This window comes from Malurus melanocephalus, unplaced genomic scaffold, assembly GCF_030028575.1.
Source record: "Malurus melanocephalus ecotype Western Australia unplaced genomic scaffold, MMel_1.1 scaffold_6, whole genome shotgun sequence".
Classification (NCBI taxonomy): domain Eukaryota; kingdom Metazoa; phylum Chordata; class Aves; order Passeriformes; family Maluridae; genus Malurus; species Malurus melanocephalus.
In genome coordinates this window covers 4,053,560-4,075,920 of record NW_026623238.1, presented here as the reverse complement: position 1 = coordinate 4,075,920, position 22,361 = coordinate 4,053,560, and the positions used below count along the sequence as shown (strand labels likewise).

The 22,361-nt window shown below is 36.9% G+C and overlaps 1 protein-coding gene across 1 annotated transcript in view; it reads left to right on the top strand.

Annotated features, from left to right (window-relative positions):
• The first annotated feature begins 5,683 nt into the window (after positions 1–5,683).
• Positions 5,684–22,361, top strand: part of TPO (thyroid peroxidase) — a 35,368-nt gene continuing 18,690 nt past the window's right edge. Inside the window, exons 1-6 of the mRNA XM_057371330.1 lie at positions 5,684–5,777; positions 8,448–8,532; positions 10,229–10,398; positions 12,684–12,816; positions 17,441–17,570; positions 20,193–20,399. Coding sequence (XP_057227313.1) covers positions 5,684–5,777; positions 8,448–8,532; positions 10,229–10,398; positions 12,684–12,816; positions 17,441–17,570; positions 20,193–20,399 — 819 coding nt within the window. The remainder of the gene's footprint in view (positions 5,778–8,447; positions 8,533–10,228; positions 10,399–12,683; positions 12,817–17,440; positions 17,571–20,192; positions 20,400–22,361) is intronic.

Here is a 22,361-nt window from a genome sequence, read left to right as displayed (position 1 = left end):
TGATAACGCCACTTCCAAAATGATTTCTTGTTGTGTTAATATCTACCATTGCCTTTATCTTTGAATTGATAAAAACAAATAATTAAAAATTAAATAATAAATTTGGAAAGTCAATGCCATGCCTGGGAAAAAGAAACCTACTGGGCCAGTCTTTAAAGCAGAACAGCAGAAAGTAGAGAGGAGAGATTCAGAGAGGAGAAATTCAAGCACTGCTCTCTGAGTTTTTGCAATGTTTGTGTCTATAGAGGGACTTCCACATCACAACCTTGACATCTGTAATGCCCAATTTTGGGGATGGTATAGAGCCTAAAAAAATCAAAGACATTGTTTCAGTCCCTAGTGCTGTCCAAAGAGCTTCTAAAGAGAGATATCCATGTGTCATGACTCCTACTGTGGAAATATTCACAGAATATTGCACTACAAAAGCAGGACAGAAGCATCTGCCATCCTTTGAGAATGGCAATGAATCACTGTCACTCCTTGCACTTCCCAGTTTTCCACTAATTTTAAATTCTTTTTGTGGATTTGTCACTAACCATGCTGAGAGCCTCATTCACAGCAGGCAGAATATTAAAACTGGTCTGTCATAATTGTATTATGTGGTCATTGTTTTTATTTTACTAAATCCATTTCTGTGTTTTCCTAAATTACAAAAGATCATGCTTGTTGTCTGGTTAGTATTTGATCAGCTTTATGACTGCATCACATATGATGCATCTACTGACCATCCTTAAATCCAAGACAGAAACTTTTTCATACGAAACTGCAGTGGTCTCTGCAAAAAGGCCATACATTGCAAGAAGGCAGAAAGTTCACCATTAAGCTTGCAATTAAAATGATCTGTCTGAAAGAGTCTGAGTTTGGTCAGAAATCAGTGCTCTGTGAAGATGAAAGATTAATTTCCTGTCTCATTTTAAAAGGAAAGGTTTTTGAGATTCAAGCCACTGCATTTCAGACCTTCTATAAACCTTAAAAATTGTTCATCTGTTCCACATGCTTTCACATAAATCATAATTTKCTCGTTAGTTAAGGCAGAGTTTTCAAACAGTGGTATACAGGATTAGCATTAACTCAGACACAAGACATTGAGTGGACTCTCCTCTGCAGTTAAATTTATCTTCACTTAGTTTTGTTCTGCAAATTGGTGTTACTCCAAAACAACAGAACATCTGAGRGATACTTCCTGTAGCTTGAGTTTTAAATGCTTGCTTGCATGAGGCAAAATATCAATTTGAGTTTAAATCAACATTTTAACAAGAAAATGTCATGTTCTATAGACGTTACATTCCACCTTCTTCTGAGAAAAATAATTTATCTGAGAACATGATTCCAGCATCGTACACTAAAATTAGCGTATAATGCCCAAATCCCTTTGATCTCTGATCCAGCCTGTCCAGATCCCTCTGCAGAGCCTTTCTACCCTCCAGCAGATCAACACTCCCACCCAACTTGGTTTTGTCAGCAACTGATTGAGGGTGTCCTTGATGCTCTTGTCCAAATAATTGATGCAGGACTAGCCCCAGGAGTAAACCCACCAGTGACAGGCCACCAGCTGGATTTGGCAGCATTTGCCACCACTCACTGAGTCCAGCCATCCAGAGACTCTTAAGAGCCATTTAGCACTGTATTTCTTATTTGACAAAAAACAACAATAGTTAATGCTGGGAGAAACCTGTAGAAAACAACGACAAGGAAGCTTCTGCCGTAGTTAGGGCAGAAGTTAGTTGCGATTCAGGGGTCCCTGTTGTATATCTTGTACCTCATAGACCTTAATATATTTTTATAAATAAAATTGTGAAGGCATTTCTATGAAGATCTATGAAATTTCTTASCAAATTTTATTGACAAAAACTGTTTCATAGTATAACTTTGTGTTGTCTAAATAACTGTTCTTTTTTGTTTGTTTTCAACCTACATGACCCAGAAATAACTGTAATAGACTGTGAATGATGGTTCCCTATTCACTCTCTTCATTCCATTTTTGGTTTCAGAGATCTCTACAAGGTCTTCTCCATCTAAAGAGARTAATAGGRAAAAAAMCCCTCCTTTATAGMAAAATTAAATTCATTCCAGAAAAAAAAAATAAGTGCCTAAAGTAACTAGAAGTAATGGCATAATTCAAACACAGTTAAACTGATCTTTCCCACTAAACTACATTTCTCTCACTCTTTTCTGACCTATTTTGACTTGTGGCATTTTGYTCAGCTTATTGAAATGAGGTCTATTGCTGTTGTGTCTATGTTAAGCTGGAACTTCAGCAGAATTCTGTTGAAGCWTTGTGCAGTCATATGCACTTTTTGCCTCTTCTCTTGCAGGAGTACTCTTAGAACTTTAAAAACCAGAAGAGATCAGAAACTAATTTTTCTATTATAGATCAGACATCCATATTAACAGTGTCCTTCACGCTTTGCTAGACCCCAGGATTGTCACTAAATGCTACAAAACAGTGTAATCTGCTGTCAAAAACAGCTCCTGCATCTGCACAGGTTTGTGTTGGAGGTCTCTCTTTCACTCTAATCCAATGCTTGTAAGAGCTGATGATGCCTCAGAGAGCCTGGCAGGGCTTCAGACTGTTACACTGCAAATGTAAGTTATTTTGAGGTAATGGAATTGTGTTTGTTACCTATATCAAACATCAACTGCAATTGCATAATATTTTAAGTATGGGTTTATTTTTCTGCATATCATAGTAARTCTGCAGAAATTCCTATGAATAGTCTAAAATGCTATTGCTTTGGGGTATTTCCTTGAACAGAATTTATCTTTTTATCATCAACTCAAAGATTTAGTTTATAGGTCTTTAACTTTTAAGAACACAGATACAGAATTGGTCTTCACGTGCAGATTTAAATCTTGGGAATACAGCAAATGGAATGAGTCAATTTAAAACTTACTAATATTAATATGGCTAACTGTCAAGGTTCACTGCTGCCTTTCCCAAGAGTGCTGTTTRGCATAAGGACTTAGTCTTGTACTCCATGTTTATACAGTCACTGATCTGTGCAGTTTCACTGCTGGCCAGAAAGGTGTGACACCATTCCTGCAGGAAGAATGGCTTAAGACAGACAGCAGAAAATCTGGAACAAAAGGGCTACATTCAGCATGATACTCATCAAAATTATCTGCACCTACRATGGCAATATGTGAATCTTGGATTCAAAATATTAAGGCTGTTCTTGAGCAATTAAATTTTACCCTCTTAGTTCTCTTTCATCTGATTTCAATAGCAGGATTCTGAATGAGCTCCAGTGAGAACAGAAATTCAGCTGTGTCTGTGTGAGTCCAGTGTAATTAGGACTTCACACGTTTTAACTAAAACTATATTTGTGGCTCAGTGTGCAATTAAACATTCATACTCAGAAAAACACAAAATAAATGTTGCCATTTATTTTTTTTAATCACAGACCAGTTTGCCACATGTARCTATTTAAGGCCCAGTGTTGACAAWTACTTAAGTGCAACCAATGAGCAAAGGCTGAGATCCTTGTTTAAAGAAACTTTGATGTAGGTATGCTCTCTTTGAACTAAATGGGGAAACTTTGATTTTCAACTATGAAACTGCAAAGAAAATCAAGCCTGTTTTTCACTTTAAGAAAGTCTCTCATCTCTCAGAAATTAAACCTGTAGGACTTGTGAAGTATATGAAAGGATATAGCGAGAGCTTCTTATTCTATTAGGCGTTTGGAATAGATCTGCTTTTCTCAGTGCTTTGCTGTGCCTTAGAAGAAGTCAATCTTCTTTATGCTTTCTTATGTAAGGAAACATAATCTTAAAATATTTACAATTTGGAACAGGCTTAAAGAGGTATTGCAAGTTTGACTTCTTGTCTGCAATCTTAAATCCTCCAGCCAAGGAGCATAAACCTGCTTTTCCAATAGAACTCTGCTTCCCTTTGCCCTGTGTTTGCTTCTCAACCACATCCGCTCATCTTTGCAGTGAACAGGTTATGGATGACATTCCCAAACCACTGCAATCACATCCTGGAGTTGTTCCTCCAGCCAGATCACGTGCTCCTGGGTTTTCTTTCACCACCATAGAGCACAGCCTGGAGCTCCAGGATGCTCCCTGATACTTCCCCCTACTTGTCCAGTCTGGCAGAGATCAAAACACTGAACTTTGGCTCCACCTTGTGATCTCCCTGTCGCCACCAGCAAAGATTAAATGAGGGAATCCTCAATACTGATTCCAGGTCTGATTTTGATCTCTCTGCCTGTATAGGAAATGGGAAATGAACCCAGCCTATTAGATTCTTTCGGTCAAACTACGGACTTTAAAACAAGAAATAGGGCTCAAAAGTGTAGCTAAAAAAAATAGCTAGGCTCAGAAGTGTGAAATAAATTGCCCAAGAGAAAAAAAAAAAGGAAAAAAAAATAAAATGCTAGAAGGAATTTGGTGGGCAAACTGGGAATTATCATATGAATTCAAAATGCTCATTTTGTTAAAGCGCAAATTATAGAATGCATAAAATAGGACACAAAGTTCCTTTATTTGTCAAATGCATTCACTAAAAGAACTAGTGAAAAATAGTTTATTTTACTGCACAGCATGGCAATTATATTTTTTTAAATGCATTTTTTTCTTCTCATTTTCAGGAAAATAATTCTGATATAAGAACTGGTAGCTTTTGATTCCTAGCAGGAAAACTACACAGGTAGCTTTTGATTCCTAGCAGGAAAAGAAAACATGTCAAGTATTAACGTCAGTTTCTGCTTTGTGGGAACATACTGTGAAGTATGTTCCCACAAAGGTTTTGAAATAATTTTCAGTGTAAAAGCTTRAGTGAGTACCAGTGCATAAAGCCGATAGCATAAGCTGGGCCCCTGGAAAGTGCTTGGCTTTCATAATTCAGAACAGTTACTGCCATCGATAAAGTACAGAACTGTGGAAGATAATCTCCTCAGCAGACAAAAGGTCAGACAATAAAACTTCTGCTTGCCATTTTCCAGAAGAAATTCATCATATTAACTCATGAAATATAAAAGGAAGGGGTGTTTTCACATTTAATTTCTATGGGCAATATAGTTTCTCTGAGTTTTCAGACTTTATTTACTATTAATTTTTTATGGTGATAGAATATGGAGCTAAAAATATTTCAAATCTTTCAATTTACAATCAACATAGTGCATTTGAACAATGGTACCTCTTGGAGAGTTTGTATATTTTCACTGCTGTAAGAACATAGTGAATTGGAGAATGCAGCTCACCTCAGCTGTGTGAGCATATTCWCAGTGCTGCTTTGATACCACAGTTATCTGTGGGTAGAAGCATAGATTAGGACCTGATTAACGTTATTAGTTTGGCCATTTTTATTATCTTATGTGCAATCACTAATTTGCAACCAAATCAGGCTAGTGCACAGAGAAATTCAAAATGAATGGTGGTAAAATATTGATTAATTTCTGATATGTGATCTGTAGGCTGCTGCTGATATTRTGAGAACATATTATATTATAAACAAAGTTATGTGTCTCCTTGTGCTAGAAGCTTCTCAAAATGTAAAAGAAAAGTAATAAGTAAGGAAGGGAAAAACTGAATTACTTTGAACTTCAAAAACATAGTCAAATGGCTGGCAATCTAATTTAAAARTAAAATTTTCCATATACAGGAAATTATTTATAGTATGGCTTATAATTAGAAGATGAAGGTAYATATTTTTTCAACAAWTATATCTTCTTTCTTGTAGATGAAAGTTTTCATCATTTTGGGATTTTCAGCAGCAATAGCCTTCACAGCTGTTTTCTTTTCTTTCCTTCAAATAGGGAAAGACACCATCTTTGGTAAGTAACAGTAAAAATACMTGTTAGTTTCTTATGTTGACTGTTAAGCTGAAAATACACTTCCTCTGCAGACAGCTCAGCAATGGCAGTATAGCTCAATCTCTTTTGTGTGCAAAATACACTGTCTGACTTSTGTGCAAATTATTCCATGGATGTTTTCTTTTGAAATGCAGTTTCATAAGCTCAATAAGTAAAACTTTCTRTGTGCACTGTATCTCAATCACTTCTTTGGCTATGAGTGATTTTACTCTCTTAGTGACATTCAGATATCAGATGAAATGTTTACAAGCATGATTGCTGGATTTCTTTCCCCATCTGCTAATCAGTGATTTAGTGATCCTGGGCCAGAGGCAGATGTCCCACCTGGCACGCTCCTGCTGTCCCACAAAGATGTGATCTCTTGTGGGTTCTTTGGCAGCTGGAACCCTGTGGATTTTAGAGCATCTCAGATCGCAGTAGTCCCTATGTTCAAAAAATTTATCTTATAATTTTTACCATCATTTGCATCTGCTTAATCAGTTCAATCTAATAAACTAGAAGTGTAGCAGATACTGGACTGAATTTTAAAAGAAATCTACAGAAACTGGTTTTATATGAAGCTAAGATAAAGATAGTAAAGAAACAGGATTTCAAACTWCATTCTATTAAATTATATAACTGTATACGTGATTCATAAGGGATGGTGATGTGATTCCCTGGGAAATTTTTCACCTGAAGTTAGTGTGGAATCACAAATAAAATAAAATTATRTACAAAAMAAAWWAAATTAAAAGCAAATTCCCAAGCTGTTACTTCTTATGAGAAATCTTATTTGTACCATTACAACAAAACAGGCGATCAGATTTACTTTCCATAGTGAATTCTTTACTTTGAGCTTCCATATGGRTTGTTTGGAAAAGTGTGATCTAAAATGACCACATTATGTTGTATGATAATTAATATAAAATGGATTCAAGAGTGAAAAAATGGTTTGKGTTGGAAGGGACCTTAAAGATCACCCTCTTCCACACCCTCTCCCATGTGTAGGGACTCTGTTCACATCCAGGGGTCAGGGCCTCATCCAGCTTGGCCTTCAACACTTCCAGGAATGAGGCATCCACAGCTTCTCTGGGCARCCWRTGACAGKGCCTCACCATCCTCACAGTAAAGGATTTCTTCCTAACATCGAATCTAAACCTGCCCTTTGTCATTTTAAAACCATTGCYTCTCATGCTGTCACTACCTGCCCATAAAAGAAGTCCCTCTCCCTCCTTTTTATACATTTCCCTAAGGCACTGGARGGCACCAATATCATAAATATCCATGGACTATAAATAAATAGAATAGATGAAAAGTGATTATTTGTATAGTAGGTGTTCTTTGATCTGATGAGACAGTAAAAGAAAATGTTTACTACACATGAACCACAATCTTGAGGACCCTGTATTGATACCAAAATCATACTTTTCAGTAAAAAAGGAAGAAAGACAATGGAATTTAAGTATAGTGAGTGGATATTCTCTTTTAGGTCAGAGTCTGAATCAATATCATGTGATGAGCAAYACTTCAGGCCTATTATACTTCTCAGAGCTAACCCCCCTAAAAGTAATTTTAAAACATGTTACATTAAATTCTAAAAGAATGACTTATTCTATGGCCTATAAAAATCAAACTTGTTTTTTAAYATAGACTCAAAAAGACTTTCAGAAGTAGTGGAAATCTGAACTATAACATCAAATGAATCATCTGAATATTTTATTATGCATAGGTGAGAAAGAGAAATAACTATTGCTATACTTAGGTACTGAAAACTTTAGTAGAGTATAATTTAACCTAGGAAAGATCATTCCTCATCACACATTATTCTTCCTTGAKCTGGGTGCCCTATTAAAAAACAAAAATGCTCCCCTAAAGTTATACTGTACATAAATGATGAACAAGTTTACATAAATGATTTTCATTGTTTTTCGTGATTTGTTTTCTAAGAAAAAAATGGTCCATCCCACAAAATTCAGATAGAAATGAAACCATTGTACTTCAAACATAACTGATTCTTTTATTATAAAGCAACATGTACATGAAAGAGTAATAAGCTAAATTTCATGGTAGCACTATACAAAACAGCACAGCTGAAGTGTTATTGTGTTCACATATATCTTTCTACCAAATACAGGAGAAGAAATGAGAATAGGGTTTTCATGCACTGGCCCAATCCCAGTTTAATTTTGCCTAAATATGGATTTGAATTCTTCATGTGGCTCAGATCAGCTCATATTATCTGTGAGGGGGGCTCAGATTTGTAGTGTCAATCCAAGAACCGTTTGATGAAAAATAATATGAAGCCCATGGAACATAGTTGCATACAGAGAACMCAACATGTTTCAGCTGCACTTATTTTGTTTGTTACCATATAAAATGTGCATAATTKGATTTATACTTCAAGCAGCAGGAAGGAAATTTAACTCTTCAAGTCTTATAAATTATGGAATAATTGATTTATTGCCCCTACTTTACTTTTCAGAAAGGTCAGAAGCTACAACAATGATTTCAGGAATAAAATATGAAGATGATTTCAAAGGGGAAATTTGCACCTTAATATTAGAAACATGTATCATTTCTAATTTAAAATATTTTAATAAATACACTATTGGTTAAAATATTCATCTTTCTTYTCATTTTTTCCCTGGTGAGAACAAATTGAAGAGAACTGCATTTCCAAGGCTATCCAGAAGGGTTCTAGTCTGGTGGAATATGCTGCACGTTATGAAATTAAAAGGTAAAAAAGTGAAGAATCTATTCAGGAAAAAAGCTTTCATAACAGAAAAGTGTGATGTCAACCTTACTGTTTCTTTGAAAACCTTTATAATCACAGGTTCACTGTTCCCATTACTTTTGAGGAATCTGAAGGRGTCCCTGCCCATGGCAGGGGGGTTGGAACTAGGGGGTCTCTAAGGTTCCTTCCAACCCAAACCATTCTATGATTACGCCACTGATCATCTGATCCAAGATGACCTTGTGCATTWTCACCATATCATTTGTTCTCTTAAAATGTGAGAAAAAAATAAGAAACACAAAAATAARCACAAGTGTTTTTCTGAACAAAATAGCACAACAAATTCCATTAACATGTGGCTCAAAAAGTATAATTATATGGGCATCTTTTTAAAAATTAATTATATATTTTTCCAGTGCAGAGTGAGATGGAAACAACWCCTATGGCATCAGGAGCCCAATCCTTTTGCCTTAAATTGGACTGTTAAACCTAATTTCATATTACCCCTTCCATCTACAACGGATATAAAAAAAAGAAAGAAAAATAAAAAAGAAAAAAATAAAAAATTCATAAATAAAATAAATAAAATTTTATTTATAAAAAAATAAAAAGAAAGAAATAAAATATTTATCTTGAACTGTAGATAGGTAACAAATTAGGGAAATTTCCTTTCGGCTTGTGTTATAGTATGACAGTGAGCTCTTTCAACCATTTTCTGTGTAGTTCCTACTAGATTTCTGTGCTACACAAAATTAATTTCTCTCCAAAATGAGGAACACATCAGCTAAATTTTACAGGGTACAATCACCACATTTTTGCTTAGACTTTCCTAAAGACTTATCCCTATGAGTTGAAAATAAGTCATGATTTGCAGAGCTCTGTGAGAGCTGACTGTTTATACAGACAGAACTGTTGCTTCTCTGTGCATAGAGACTGAGGTCACTTTCGGATTTTATTGTCAGTATTTCAGTGACAGTCCTAAGTCATTTAAAATTTAAAAACTTAAGTGTCAAGCTTTCAGGGACTCAGCTGCTTCATGTACAAGATGGAGAAATTTATGTTTATCTGCCTTACAGGATATTGTGGCAATTATTTGGTCAATATCTTAAAGATGATAAATGCTAAGASATTCTAAAGATAAATGCTTAACAATGATGATTTTAATTAGGAATTGAAACTTTATTAAGAATTAAACTAAGACCACTTACCCCAGACATATCACCAGAATATTACACTTCCTTCTGAATACTGTGTATGTGGATATATAGACTAAAGAGAATTGTTTCTCATAGGTCCTGTTGATGATTGAGGATGGTCTTTGGTATTAAATGTTAAATGAAAGCCAAGCCTACCCACAGCAGTGAGCTGGGAGCCCTCTTTTATACTGTCCTGTACAAGGTCTTCCTCTTAGTGCTGCAGGCCCTGCCCACCCCAATCATTTCTGKCTCATCCTAAAAGGCTTCCCACAAACCTAACACTTGCTAAGTTTTGTGTGTTCAGCAGAAGGGCGGTTTCTCTTTCAGAATTTTCCTTGCAGAACAAGATCACAAAATTGTCTGCCTCTTTGCTTTCCCAGTGTACTCTTCAGTCAAAATATACCTTAAACTTGCAACATACCCAGCAGAGACAGGTTTATTGTTATGAAAAAGTTCTAAAAATGTATATATTGCAAAACCTTCTGTCTTTATCTCAATTACAGAAAGATCCAAAGAAGTGGAATAGCAACCCCTACCTTGCTGCTGGCTTTCTCAAAATTTCCTGAACAAGAGAGTCAAGATATTTCCCAAGCAGCTGAACGAATGGAGATGTCAATTCAAGTGCTGAAACAAAAAGTTTGCCAGAAGCACAAACGTTCATTGCTTACAACTGGTAAATATAGTATCTTGACATTGGCAAACCACCCTATTGATCAGTTGAAYGCTGTCTTTTAGATTAAAGCTGGGTTAAGTTCACTTTTATTTTACTTTTGCACTTTCTTTTGTTCTAGAAAGCACCTCAGACAGGTTTACATTTTTCCTTGCTGGAGTGTGGGTGGTTTTCCTATAGCTGAAGAGGGCAGCTATTGGCATCCAGTGAACACATGGCTGTGCATTAGAATTGCCCATAAGTCAGCTTGATTATCCTCAGTGTTGAGAGCTTCTTGTGTACAGTGAAATATCTTTTTTCCCCAGCAGTTTGGGTTTAGTGCTTGACCTTCTGTCACATTATAGCACTGGCATTTTCAAACACACTTCCCCTCAACATGTGCATATCCCTCTTTTAAGAAAGAAAGTTCTTATTTCCAAAACTAATTTTATAATGCATTGCTGTTACAATTTTATTTATATTTTAACTGGTTTTTGGGGTTTGGTTTTGTTTTTTTTATGTTAGATGGAGAAGGAAAGATAGATAGTCCACAAAGTTCAACGTTGTCTAAGTGAAGTAAAATACTTGCTGTTAATTAGAGGTGAATTTCAAGATGTCTGTCTGGTGTTTGGAAAGCTCAAAATGTCAGAAACATTGACTTTTCTCCCCCATAATTTAATTCTATCATTCACATGAGTTGTTCTGTCTTACAATTATAACTTGTTTTTATTTTCCAAGATACGGAAGCATTAGAGAGACAAACATAAAGCTCCACAGTGATTTTATTTCCTTGCAGAAATATCTGAGTTAGTAAATTAATGGGACATTTGTAGGACTTAAAATATATCCCTATCTACATGAGTATGTCTGTGCATATATTTGTCTACATACATGCATTCACACACAGAAACAATTATTTTTGTGCTGTGCAATTTCAAAAGAACTCTAATTTCTAAACTGCAGAAGTGTACAAAGATCTTGTTAATTTTCAGAGCTGGAATGTTAATGGAACATGAATAGACACTACAGGGTCTATGTGCCACAACAGAATCGTTTTACATGAATTTAAGAACTAAATTGACTTTAAAGAAAACGTGYGAGTCACTACCTAGGCAGCCCAGATAACTGGGGACTGGGCTCTGAGGATAATTTGGAACCTGCACTAACAKCTCAGTGCAAGTACAGCTCTATCCAAAGATTTGGCATGAGTAACTAGTGCATAATGACATTAGGTAGCCAATCTAACAATCTGTTCTCTCTCTGTTCTCACTACTATCTTGTACAGGTTGTAACTGCTCAACAGAACATTTTTTACTATTGAATTTTTGTTGTCTGTTTTCCTGACTTAATTTTTTGGTTCAAACAATGAACTAAAGCAGTTTAGCTCCGAGTTGAAGAGGCAGAACAAATAGGTATAGTGACTGGGTGACTGGGATTAGCCAGTGGGGAGACAAGGGCAAGAGTTGTATGTGACCACAATCCTCATCTTTCACCACGTGATGGTTGCAGTCACTTTGAATGTCAAGGGTTCTCAGAGCTCAGRRAGGATATTCATAGAATCATAGAYTGGTTTGGGTTGGAAGGAACCTTAGAGATCCCCCAGTTCCAACCCCCCTGGGCAGGGCCACCTTCCTCTGGACCTTGTTGTGCATCTGTTCATGTGCACATCCACCTCCAGCTGGCCCTACATATTTTAACACTGTAGAGGTGAAAACAGGTGCCAGCTCTCTGGAACTGGCACAATAGTGTGGCTTTGTCCCTCATCATCAGMTGCTTGCTGGGAGACCCAATCTGGGATTGCACTGGAAATACATTTATAACATGCTGTCTGCTGGTATAAAGGGACTTGATTCTACCTGGTTTCCAAATTCCAGCTGATAATTCTGATCCTCTTCCACTCAACACAAAATTCTATCATCAGCTGCAGGGACTTTAAATTTCTGCATCTTTTCAGTCCCACATTTTTCCTCCTTGGTATGTATTTTTGTACTTGAATGGCATTTTCTGCACTTTTGTTGTAAGCACAGGGACCAGCCAAGAAACGGACTACAGTGCAGAGAAAGGAAGCAGAGAGAAGTTCAGCCTCAATTTTCAGCTTTGCTGAAGCACTTTCTTCTCCTTCTCTACACATTAGATAGTGAAACCAGCTCTTCCTCTAAGTCTCTGAGGCTGCCTCTTGCAGCACTTTTCACTAAGTGCCCTTTCCTAGGAAGAGGGAGAATTCTGTGGATGCAGCTTGCAATAATGCCTTATCTAGTGTAGAGCTAAATCCAATAGGGCAAATTGCTTGTCTCGGTTTTTCCTTTCAGATCTTTTATCAGCTGATCTGCTCACTAAGATTGCTAATATTTCTGGATGTCTGCCTCATATGTTGCCACCAAAATGTCCAAATAATTGCTTGACTAATAAATATCGACTCATCACTGGTGCCTGCAATAACAGGTATGTATGATGAGAATTGTGTCCTGTWCTTTAAACTCAATAAGCTGTTTTTACCTTTTTCTAGGAAATTTGTGGAGAGGGACTGACCTTAATCAGTTAACTKTGGCATCAACATGTCTGTAAATGAGGTTCCTGTGAAAGTTCCCAGAGGAAGAACTCATTTAAACTTTGGTACACTAATCTTTGTAGCCAGGCTCTTCCTCTGAAAGCTTCTGAGATTACATGAGGAACTTAGGGAGAATTGATTCAGTAGATGCCTTTTTCTATATAAAAAGTAAACTTAATTCTAATGCAGCATTTATTTTTAATTGGATTAGATAAAATTATATAAAGCCGGGAAACATAATTACTTCACAAGCAGCAATAGGAAAACCAGATAGATTCTCATTTTTGTATTTTTCTATAACCCCAACTGTTAGCAATCATRCATCTAAAAATTCTAGGTGATACATTTAATTTTACACATCTGTTTGTATACATTTAGTGGCTATTTTTCACTACTGTTATCTACTTGTTGCGCAGTCTATGTGGCAATTGTTTCCTGCAAAACCAGACATAATAAATGCACCTGTCTTTTCAGAGTCCTCCAATGCAATGAGAGTGTAAAACTAGGGCTGAGAGCTTTTTTAAGTATTTATTGTTTTTTAAACAATATTTTTACTCAGCAGCCTCTAGATAAAAAGACCTGAGGTCAGAAACTGAAAGGTGGACAGTGATGTTACAAGTGAAGTGCCACAGAGATGAAAATGCAAGGTCTTTATCATCGTACAGGTTAAGGTTCTCTGCTGTGTGGTGAATGAAGAGCAGTAAAATTCTGCCGTTCTATTATTCAGCCTGTCTGGCTTTATGAGATGAATCTGTTCTGCTACATCTCAAATCATTTGCAAGGAACATGCCTGATAGATTCTTTGCTGAAAGGACACAACCTGATATGGATCAGTGTTATAAATCTGACTATGTGGATATCCATAATTTCCCYCAGGCATGTGCAGAGTTGCTTGGAATCTGAACTAGCAGCTAGTACCATAGTTGCTCTGACAACTCCATCAGGGCTTGAATACATCGGCCAAGATTCACGCAGCTGARCACAGACACGTGGCTGAAGCTCTTAATTTACAGGCAGGGCTGTGTAGTCTTTCTCCTTAGAGATGGAGAGAAGCACTCTGCTGTTGGTAAGACGAGAGACCTTTATCTCTTCAGTGGCTGATAATACTAGGATGTGTATAGGTATTTCAGCCTGGTATCTAAAGCTGGGTGGGGTAAATATGATCCGTGGAGTCTGGTCTGTAGTCACTCTGTTCTATTCMGTACATTTTTAAGCTTGTACTGCATCCGAGTTTAAACCCACCACTTGTATTTGGTGGTACTTTAGAATCTTTGCTACAAATGTCTGGAAAAGGTGTAAGGCAGCAAAAAACCCTCCAAAGCCAAAGACTTTGAAACCACTGAGACAGATCTTAACTGAGCCTAAAACTGTGAACCCTTTGAAATACCTCTAGCTCTACTGAAATACATCAGCTGAAAAAGCTCATTGTACTGTAATGTAAATAACATATTCTGTGACGTGAGCAAACTTTAAAGACTTCAGACATTAAATGAAGTACCAGTCTGTGCTTTTCCTTGCTTTACATCTTCCACYTTCAGGGAGAAAATACATCAGGACCTGTGTTGCATTTGTACTTTTGCTCACTCAGTTTGAATGTGTAGTTGAACTGTAGATCAGTAAATGTTACATTTCATAAGTGAAATTTAAAAACARAATTTATAATGGAATTAATTGTGTGCCTACAAGAAAAGTCTATTTAAATYTATTTAGAAGTGAACAAGGAAATGCTTTACAGATGTTTTACTAAATCAGTTTGCACATTTGGGACAARTCAGCTCAATTACAAATAATTTATTCCACAGCACTGAGTTTGCTTTYTTTTAGTGTGCACTTCATAGAACAAGTGTAAAGCAGAATAGCATAAGCATGGACTTCCATGGGAAATACCAACATGACATAAGATATTCCCAGCAAAGTTATTATCCACTTTTACTAGTGACAGATATCAACAGATTCTTTGGTTTTTTTCTGCCTAAACAAGCAAAATAAAGTTACATTATTTTAAAATGGAGAACAAGGAACAGAAGGAAAATCCAAAAAGGTTTTTTTCCCATTTTTTTAATTCCAACTAGCTAGCACTGATACGTCTTTTTTTAGTTTCTAGTAATAATAAGAGGAATTCAGGAGTGAAGGAATTGCAGATACTAAAGGAATGGACTCTTGCAGTGCAATTAGTTTCACCTAATCTTAGCTTTCGGAGGTAGTTATATGTCTACTKCATTTTAGGCTGTTCCTCGTAGTGTGGAATAGAATGGAATGACAGGATGTGGCACACAGGAATTTCTGTCTTTCTAGCTTGATTGACAGTTTGTTAGATGACAAGTTTACTTTCTGTCTACCTAATACGCAGTGCATCTAGGAGGGATTTTATCTGCAGCATTTCTCTTTCGTTGCTGTGCCATTAACCTTTCTCTCAGGCACGGACCTGATGGTCACTCTGAAGGTCCAGTGCCAGCAGAGTCAGGACTGTGAGTGTGGCTCAGTGGACAGAGCGAGCAGCCCAGACTGAATCCATTGCCTTCCACAAGCAGGAATTAAGATATTTCCTTTAAGAAAGCTACTTCCCTTCTATTCAAGCTAAGGGCTCAGTTAGTGGCAGCCTTATTTTCCAGAGCTGTTGCATGTTTGCAGAAGTTACATGTGTAACAGCTCAGCACAAGACAAAACATGACAAACTCCACACATCAAGTTCATTCCATCTACCTGAAACTAGGCAGAACATTAAAATAAGATTTTTTTTTTTTTTTTTTAAATCTGCATAGTGAACTGCAGCTTAAGACTCCAGGTTGCTTCTCAGGCAGCCAAAACAAAATCCAAATGGTGCAATTCCTGTATTTCACAAATAAATGAAAACTCCCACTTCCCATAAACAGAATATATACTAATCAAATTTGACTATTCTATAAAGCTGTAGGATAGGAAAATCTCATTATTTCAGCTGCCTTTTCAACTCAAGCAAGATTCCATGACATTAACATGTTCAATGCAATAATAAATAGGCATTGAGAAGGGTTTTACTAAAGTAGCATTCCAGTGATCTGCTAAAATACAAAAGCAATCAGTAGAAAAATCACTGGTTAAGCCGCTACATTAACATTTCATTATTTATAATTGAATGAAATAGCACTACACTATGTGCAGTATTTTATGCAATTTCAATAAAGGCAAATCAAGTGTAACTAATTTGAATGCTTTATTAAAGCATTCTTCAACCTTCAAGTGTGAATTATTGTGGATAATTAAGTGCATTACTGTACCATATAGCTTGGCAAATTGAGCCTCTGCAGTGYGCTGGAGATCAATGAAATATTAATATAATAATTGTTTAGCATCCTGATAGACATATAAATGTGTGCTTTAACACTGTATATTTCTACCAACATTCTAGAAATTATTTCTGGTTCTTTGGGGCTTACTTTACAATTTTAGTCAACTGAGTGCATTGCAAAAAAAAAAAAAAAAAAAAAAATCTTTTTTTTCATGTTGATATATATTTGACAATTATTAAATGTATTGAACAGAACACGTCAACAAAGAAAAAATGCATTTAAAATATTCATGATAGAGGTAAAATTAATTGGGTCAACCCAAAACTCACTGACTATACTAAAAAATAGAAATCACCAAAAATCGTTAGSTGACCCTCAAATTAAGTTTAAACTGATTCTTTGATCTACACTTTTTTGCTCCCCCTGTGCCTTCCAAGTAGGCTGGCTGTGGGATGGCAAACTGGGGTGCAGTGATGCCAAGGTGTGCCCAGACAGGTGATATTCAGAGAAATGAGAGTTGTGGGAAAAAAAATACTGCTGGCAACTTAGCAGCAGAGTTCAGTGCTCACCAGTGCCTGGGCTCATGCTCAGCCCTCCCAGAGATGGACCCAAGGAATTGGTACAGCTTCAGCCAGGGGGGGCATTGACATTGGATCCAGCCAGCAGTCCCATTGCTCAGTCCTTGCTCCTTTGGTCCTGCTAAATGATTTCTTCTCCATTTTCTTTTAAGCTTTATTCACCCATACYCTAGAGCTTCTTATTTCCCTGTCTTGACTTCCTACCTGTTGCTCTAAACAAGGGTCTTTTTAGAGATTCTAGCAAAAGCACTTAAGACTGCATCTGACTTTATGGGTAATAAGTACACTATGAGGAATCACCTTCACAGCAAGTATTGCAAAGATGTCAAAAGGTAACCAACTTAGGTTATAAAAACAAGTAAAATAGTAATAATTCATTAGCAATTTAATTTTTCATTATTTTTCTTTTGAGTAAAAGTAATATTGGCATATATGAAGGCAAGTATTGGATGCTCTTTCAAAGATTGCTGCATGAACATCTTATTGCAATGTCATATTGCTCTGTGGCTGATGACTATTTCATAACATTTTATTATTATGTTTTTGATTCTCAGATTTTATATTCAGAATATAAATATATTTGTTTAAGGATATATTCAGAGGTTCAGGATTTTTTTTGTTTTGCCGCTGTTGTTTTTGTGGGATTTTTTATTCTGTTTTTCTTTGCATAGGGAACATCCTAGATGGGGAGCATCCAACACAGCTTTGGCTAGGTGGCTTCCAGCAGCCTATGAAGATGGCTTCAGCCAGCCTCGAGGATGGGATCCCAGCATCCGATACAATGGATTCCAGCTACCCTTGGTTAGGAAGTGTGTCMCAAGATCCCTTAAATATTTACACTGGGCCCTTACTGTACTTGCCACCACAGATCTCCATTTGCATCAGTAAATGAAGTATCTGTGTAAAATACTGCAAAAGTACCTGTGGAGCTCAGTTAAGAAGCCAGTGGCTTTGCTCAAGCACAAGTTCAACCACATGGTGAGAGGTCCCCTGGCTGGGGTAAGCCCTTGCAGCAGTGCAGGGGGGCACTGAGTGCCTTGGGAGGCAGCCCAATTCTCCAAAAAGTGCTGTGAGGGAGAGCAGGCAGGGCAGGAGATGGCCAAAGGGCTGCCCTGGCATGATCAGATAAGAGGCAGCCAGCAGACACAGGGTAATGATTGCTCAGGTAGAGAAAAGCTGCAAAGGGGACCTAATTATGACCCTTCCATGATGAAATTGTGAAGATGTGCAAGGATGCACACTCCCTTGGCAAGGGGCAATTGTCACAAGTTGTTCCAGAGCAAATTTTGTCTTGAAGCAAGTAATTTTATTTGTTGTGAACACAATTAAATGTTGGAATAGGTTTTTGTTGGAATATGGACTCCAACCKAGAGAACTTCTGCCATATCCCTCATGGGAAATACCCAAGATCTGTCTTAATGGGGCTCGCAATAACTTAATCCCTGATTTCAGTTTAAAGCTCCATATTGTGGTATTCACAGTTCCCTTCCACCCTAGATTGGGAGTTATTTTATGATTCTTTGTTTTAATAATGGTGCCTTTATCCAGGGAAGGAGGAGGGGTGCAAGAGGAGGACAAGGTTGGATGTTAATTAAATAAATATAAAGCACATAGAGGTGCTAACATGAGTGTGGATGTGTGCATGTATGCCATTTCTCATAGGCTAGCGAGTCTTAACTGAACAAGTATTGCTGTCAAATCATTTTTTAGCTATTCCCACTTACTGAGCTTAGAAAGTATTGCAATATTTATGGATGTTAGCACCTCATATACTTAAAAACTAGAAGACCTGCCACAGAGGGAAGGTTGAAAAAAGTATTTGCACAGAGGGCTGGGTAAAAAATTCCCCAGAGCAGTGTGCAATGATTTGGGCTGGATTTACAGTTTTTGATTTGTCATCATTGCTTTGCAAACTGACTTTTAATGGACTCGAAGTCYTGTTATTTTAACCGTTGTATGTTTAATAAGGATAAGAAAGAGAATTTAGTGTTAATGTCACCTGCAASTCATGGTATTAATTAAATAACATTGTCTCTAAGCTGCACAATTTAGCTCTCAGAGATGAAAACCTGACATTTACACAGGCAAATTTTCAGTAGATAGTACAAGTTGCCTTTTTCTAGATTCATTAGGGTACGTGCTGGTAMAGTAAAACACTAAAAAAGATTATATAACTGTACCAAATCTGGTGGTCAATATCTGACTATAAACAAAGTTCTCTGCTTTGTTTTGGAGCAAAGTAGGGTAAAACTAATGTCATAAATTTTTCTTCATTTTCATAATTGTCTTTTTTTTTGTACTTCTAGCTATCCAGCTGTATCCTTTTAAAAGTAACTCGAAAATAATGTGAAGGTGACAGATAAGTATGAGGGTTGCTGTAAAGCAATACTAGATCACAGTGTAACAGTGCAAGTTGACAGTGATAAAAAAAAWTTTACCAACTTCAAGAAAAAAATTGTGATTTGTGGTCACCAAAGCTATAAAAATACTGATCTAAAGACTTGAATTCCTGATGAGCAGTATGTAGCTTGCTCTCAACTATTTCACTATAAATCCTGATGTTCCTAACAAGTCCCATGTTACCTGTTGTCCTTACCAATTCTATTTAACTGAGCCTGCCTTATACATTCATTATATAACCCTTATATTTATTACAGGCTCTGTGACTATTTTATGTGCTGCCCTTTCAGTTGCTTGACTTCCAAGGCAGCTGTTGTATGCCAGGAAATATTTTCTAGCACAAGGGAGGAATCTGTGAATAATGACGTATCTCTATAAACTGAGTGCTGATTTTGTCTGATGGTTTTGCTTGGTTATTAAGATAGGCTGGACATGTRGCATAGATGTCTCCATGTATTCCTCCTCAGACCATCTGCATCTCTGTTTTTTGACTTCTCCCTGTCTGGGAAAAGAAAGCAGAACTTTGAGATCTCATGTGTTGGCAACCTAGCACATGTCCTGGGCTGCATAAGCTCCTCCATTGTGTACGGAGCAGCTCAGAGCCTCTGTGATTTGAGGCTTCCCAGAAAATCCTTTTGTTTAAGGAGGAGAAAACAGAATAAATAGAAAAGTTTTAGAMAGTCTAAGTTTTAGACAGATGTGTGGTTTTCAAAATTCTCTGGAAAAGAACAGATAAAAAATACACTGCTCACTGGCAAATATACAGAAAAACTCAGCTGAATCATCTTTGAATCTCCTTGTGGTACCTGGGCCTTATCTCCTGAACAGAAAATAGAGCCTRACAGAGGTTGGATTTTATGTTGATCTTGGATTTTTGTTTTGGTTTGGTTTTAGGCAAACCATTAGAATCACTCTATAGCATAAAGCAGGGGAGGGGGAAGATCGCTTATATCACTGTTTCCCCTACTGTTTGTGAGAAGTAAAAACTGCTTGGCACWCAAGGTAAATTAGTTCTCTTCTCAGGTTCGTGAAGTGACAAGAAAAATTATTCAYGCCCCTAATGAGGCTGTTACTGAGGACAACCTGTATTCTGATATCATCATGGTGTGGGGACAGTACATAGACCATGACATTGCATTCACACCCCAGAGCACAAGTAGAACCACCTCCCTGAGTGGGATGGAGTGCCAGATGACATGTGAAAAACAAAACCCGTGTTTTCCAATGAAGGTAAGATTCTAACTTAAATTCTTCAAAAGAAATTGCAGGCTCTAAACMGGTGAATAAAGTCAAGAAACATTAGAGCAGACAATGACAGAAAAATCAAAAACAGTGCAACTATTAAATGAAAAAGGAAGATATTTAAATATTTTTGTATGGATAATAAACTATAGTTAATGTACTTAATACTAACATCATTTTTTTTTACCTAAGGTTTATGTTGCAGAGAAACCTTACTGATTCCTCCCAATGTTATTGTTCTCATACTTCAAGGTTTTGAGTTACATTTGGGAAAATAGCAAAGTAGTCATTTACATTTTCAGCCAGACAAAGTGAAAGGATCTTAACATTACTCATTGAAAGCACAGATACTTCTTCCAGCTAATGTGAACTTTTGAAGAGAGCTATCTTTTTAATGTATGTATAAAAATAATCTTCAGGGAACTGCTGAAACTTAACCTACATCACATCTTTGCTTTGAGCAGATGGAAAACACAAGTTCAAAGCTTGTTAGAAGGCTAGAAGAAACATAAATTGGTATAAATATAGGATACTTTATATTTCATCATTTAATTTTAAAGTATAGTCATTCTTTCACTCAAAAAAATGAGTAGCAAAATAAAACCATGATTTTGTTTCTCAAAGAACAGTCTGTACAGCTCAGGCTACAGGGTAGCCCTCTGTTCATCACAGCCCTTGGATTGGTGCCCTCATTCAAGCCAGAGCAACTTAAATTTCTTAAATTCTAAATCTAATCTCTCTCACTCCGGAGATACGGACTTTTGAAAGTTTGCAAACATACCTTGAGAGCATTCAGAACAAACACAGTTTTCTTGAAGAACCACATTCTTTCAAACATTGAGTTCCTGAGAACACTGAGTAACCTGAACCAGCCATAACAGCCCTAATCATTAAGAATTTGCCATAGTTCTGACAACAGTCTCTAGTTCACTGAGTTTCAAAATTCCATCTGGGGCAAGAAATTATTTTTTCTGTTATTGTTTTTTATAGCCTTAGAAACATTCCCATTCTCAAAGTCTTACCAGAAGAGGTTGGGGCAGACATCCAGTCTCTGACCAGCAGCGTTTTACATGCTGTGAAGATTCATCCATCTGAAACACCTAATGCAATATATTGACTCCCATTTTTAAAAAGTCTGTTTGCTGTAGCTATAAAACTGCAAAAGTCTACAAAAGTCGTTTGTGTTTACGATATATTCTTTGAAATAGCACAATTAATATTGATTTTTAAGTGCAAAACCCCACATTTTTATTACTACATGGATTTTTTAGGTTGGGAAGAGACTCGTACCATTTCCCATAACTTGAATAAGATGTGGATCACAGGGACCATAGCAGTCAAATCACAGAACCCTGAATAATTCAAGCCTTGAAATCCCATCTACTTAAAAAATGGACAACTTAAGGGATCTCTAAAAAAGGACCCCAAGGCTAACATTATTCATGTGGTAGAGGCATCCAGTGCAGAGGGAAATAAGGTGCACAGATTSTCATGGCACAGACTTGTAAGTGCATCCTTCAGTGCTCTGGACAAGGCACAGGTTTTGATTTCTCTCTTGGAGCTGTGACAAGATTCAGAGAATGTGTTTCAAGGATGGTCTGGAAGGTGAGCTATGTGAGCATGCCCTAAATCTGTCACTGAGTATTTAACTGTGGCTAAATCCAGCTCTAGATGCTGCTCCTGCTCAGCGGTGTAGCCCAGCTGGTGGATGCCCTTGGCTTCCTTCCATGCAGCCCTGACTGACCATGGCAGGGACACACAAAGAAATTCAGTCATAACCCTGAAAGCATTAGATAAGTTTCCCAGYTTGTGGACCTTTTACATGGTTACAGTCCCATGAATTTTTCAGCTCCATTTTATTATTATTCTGCTRTTCACAGCCTTGACAGATAAAAAGACAGATATTCTTTTGCTTTTGTTATAAGTTCAGTATTTTGTGACTGTTTTCCT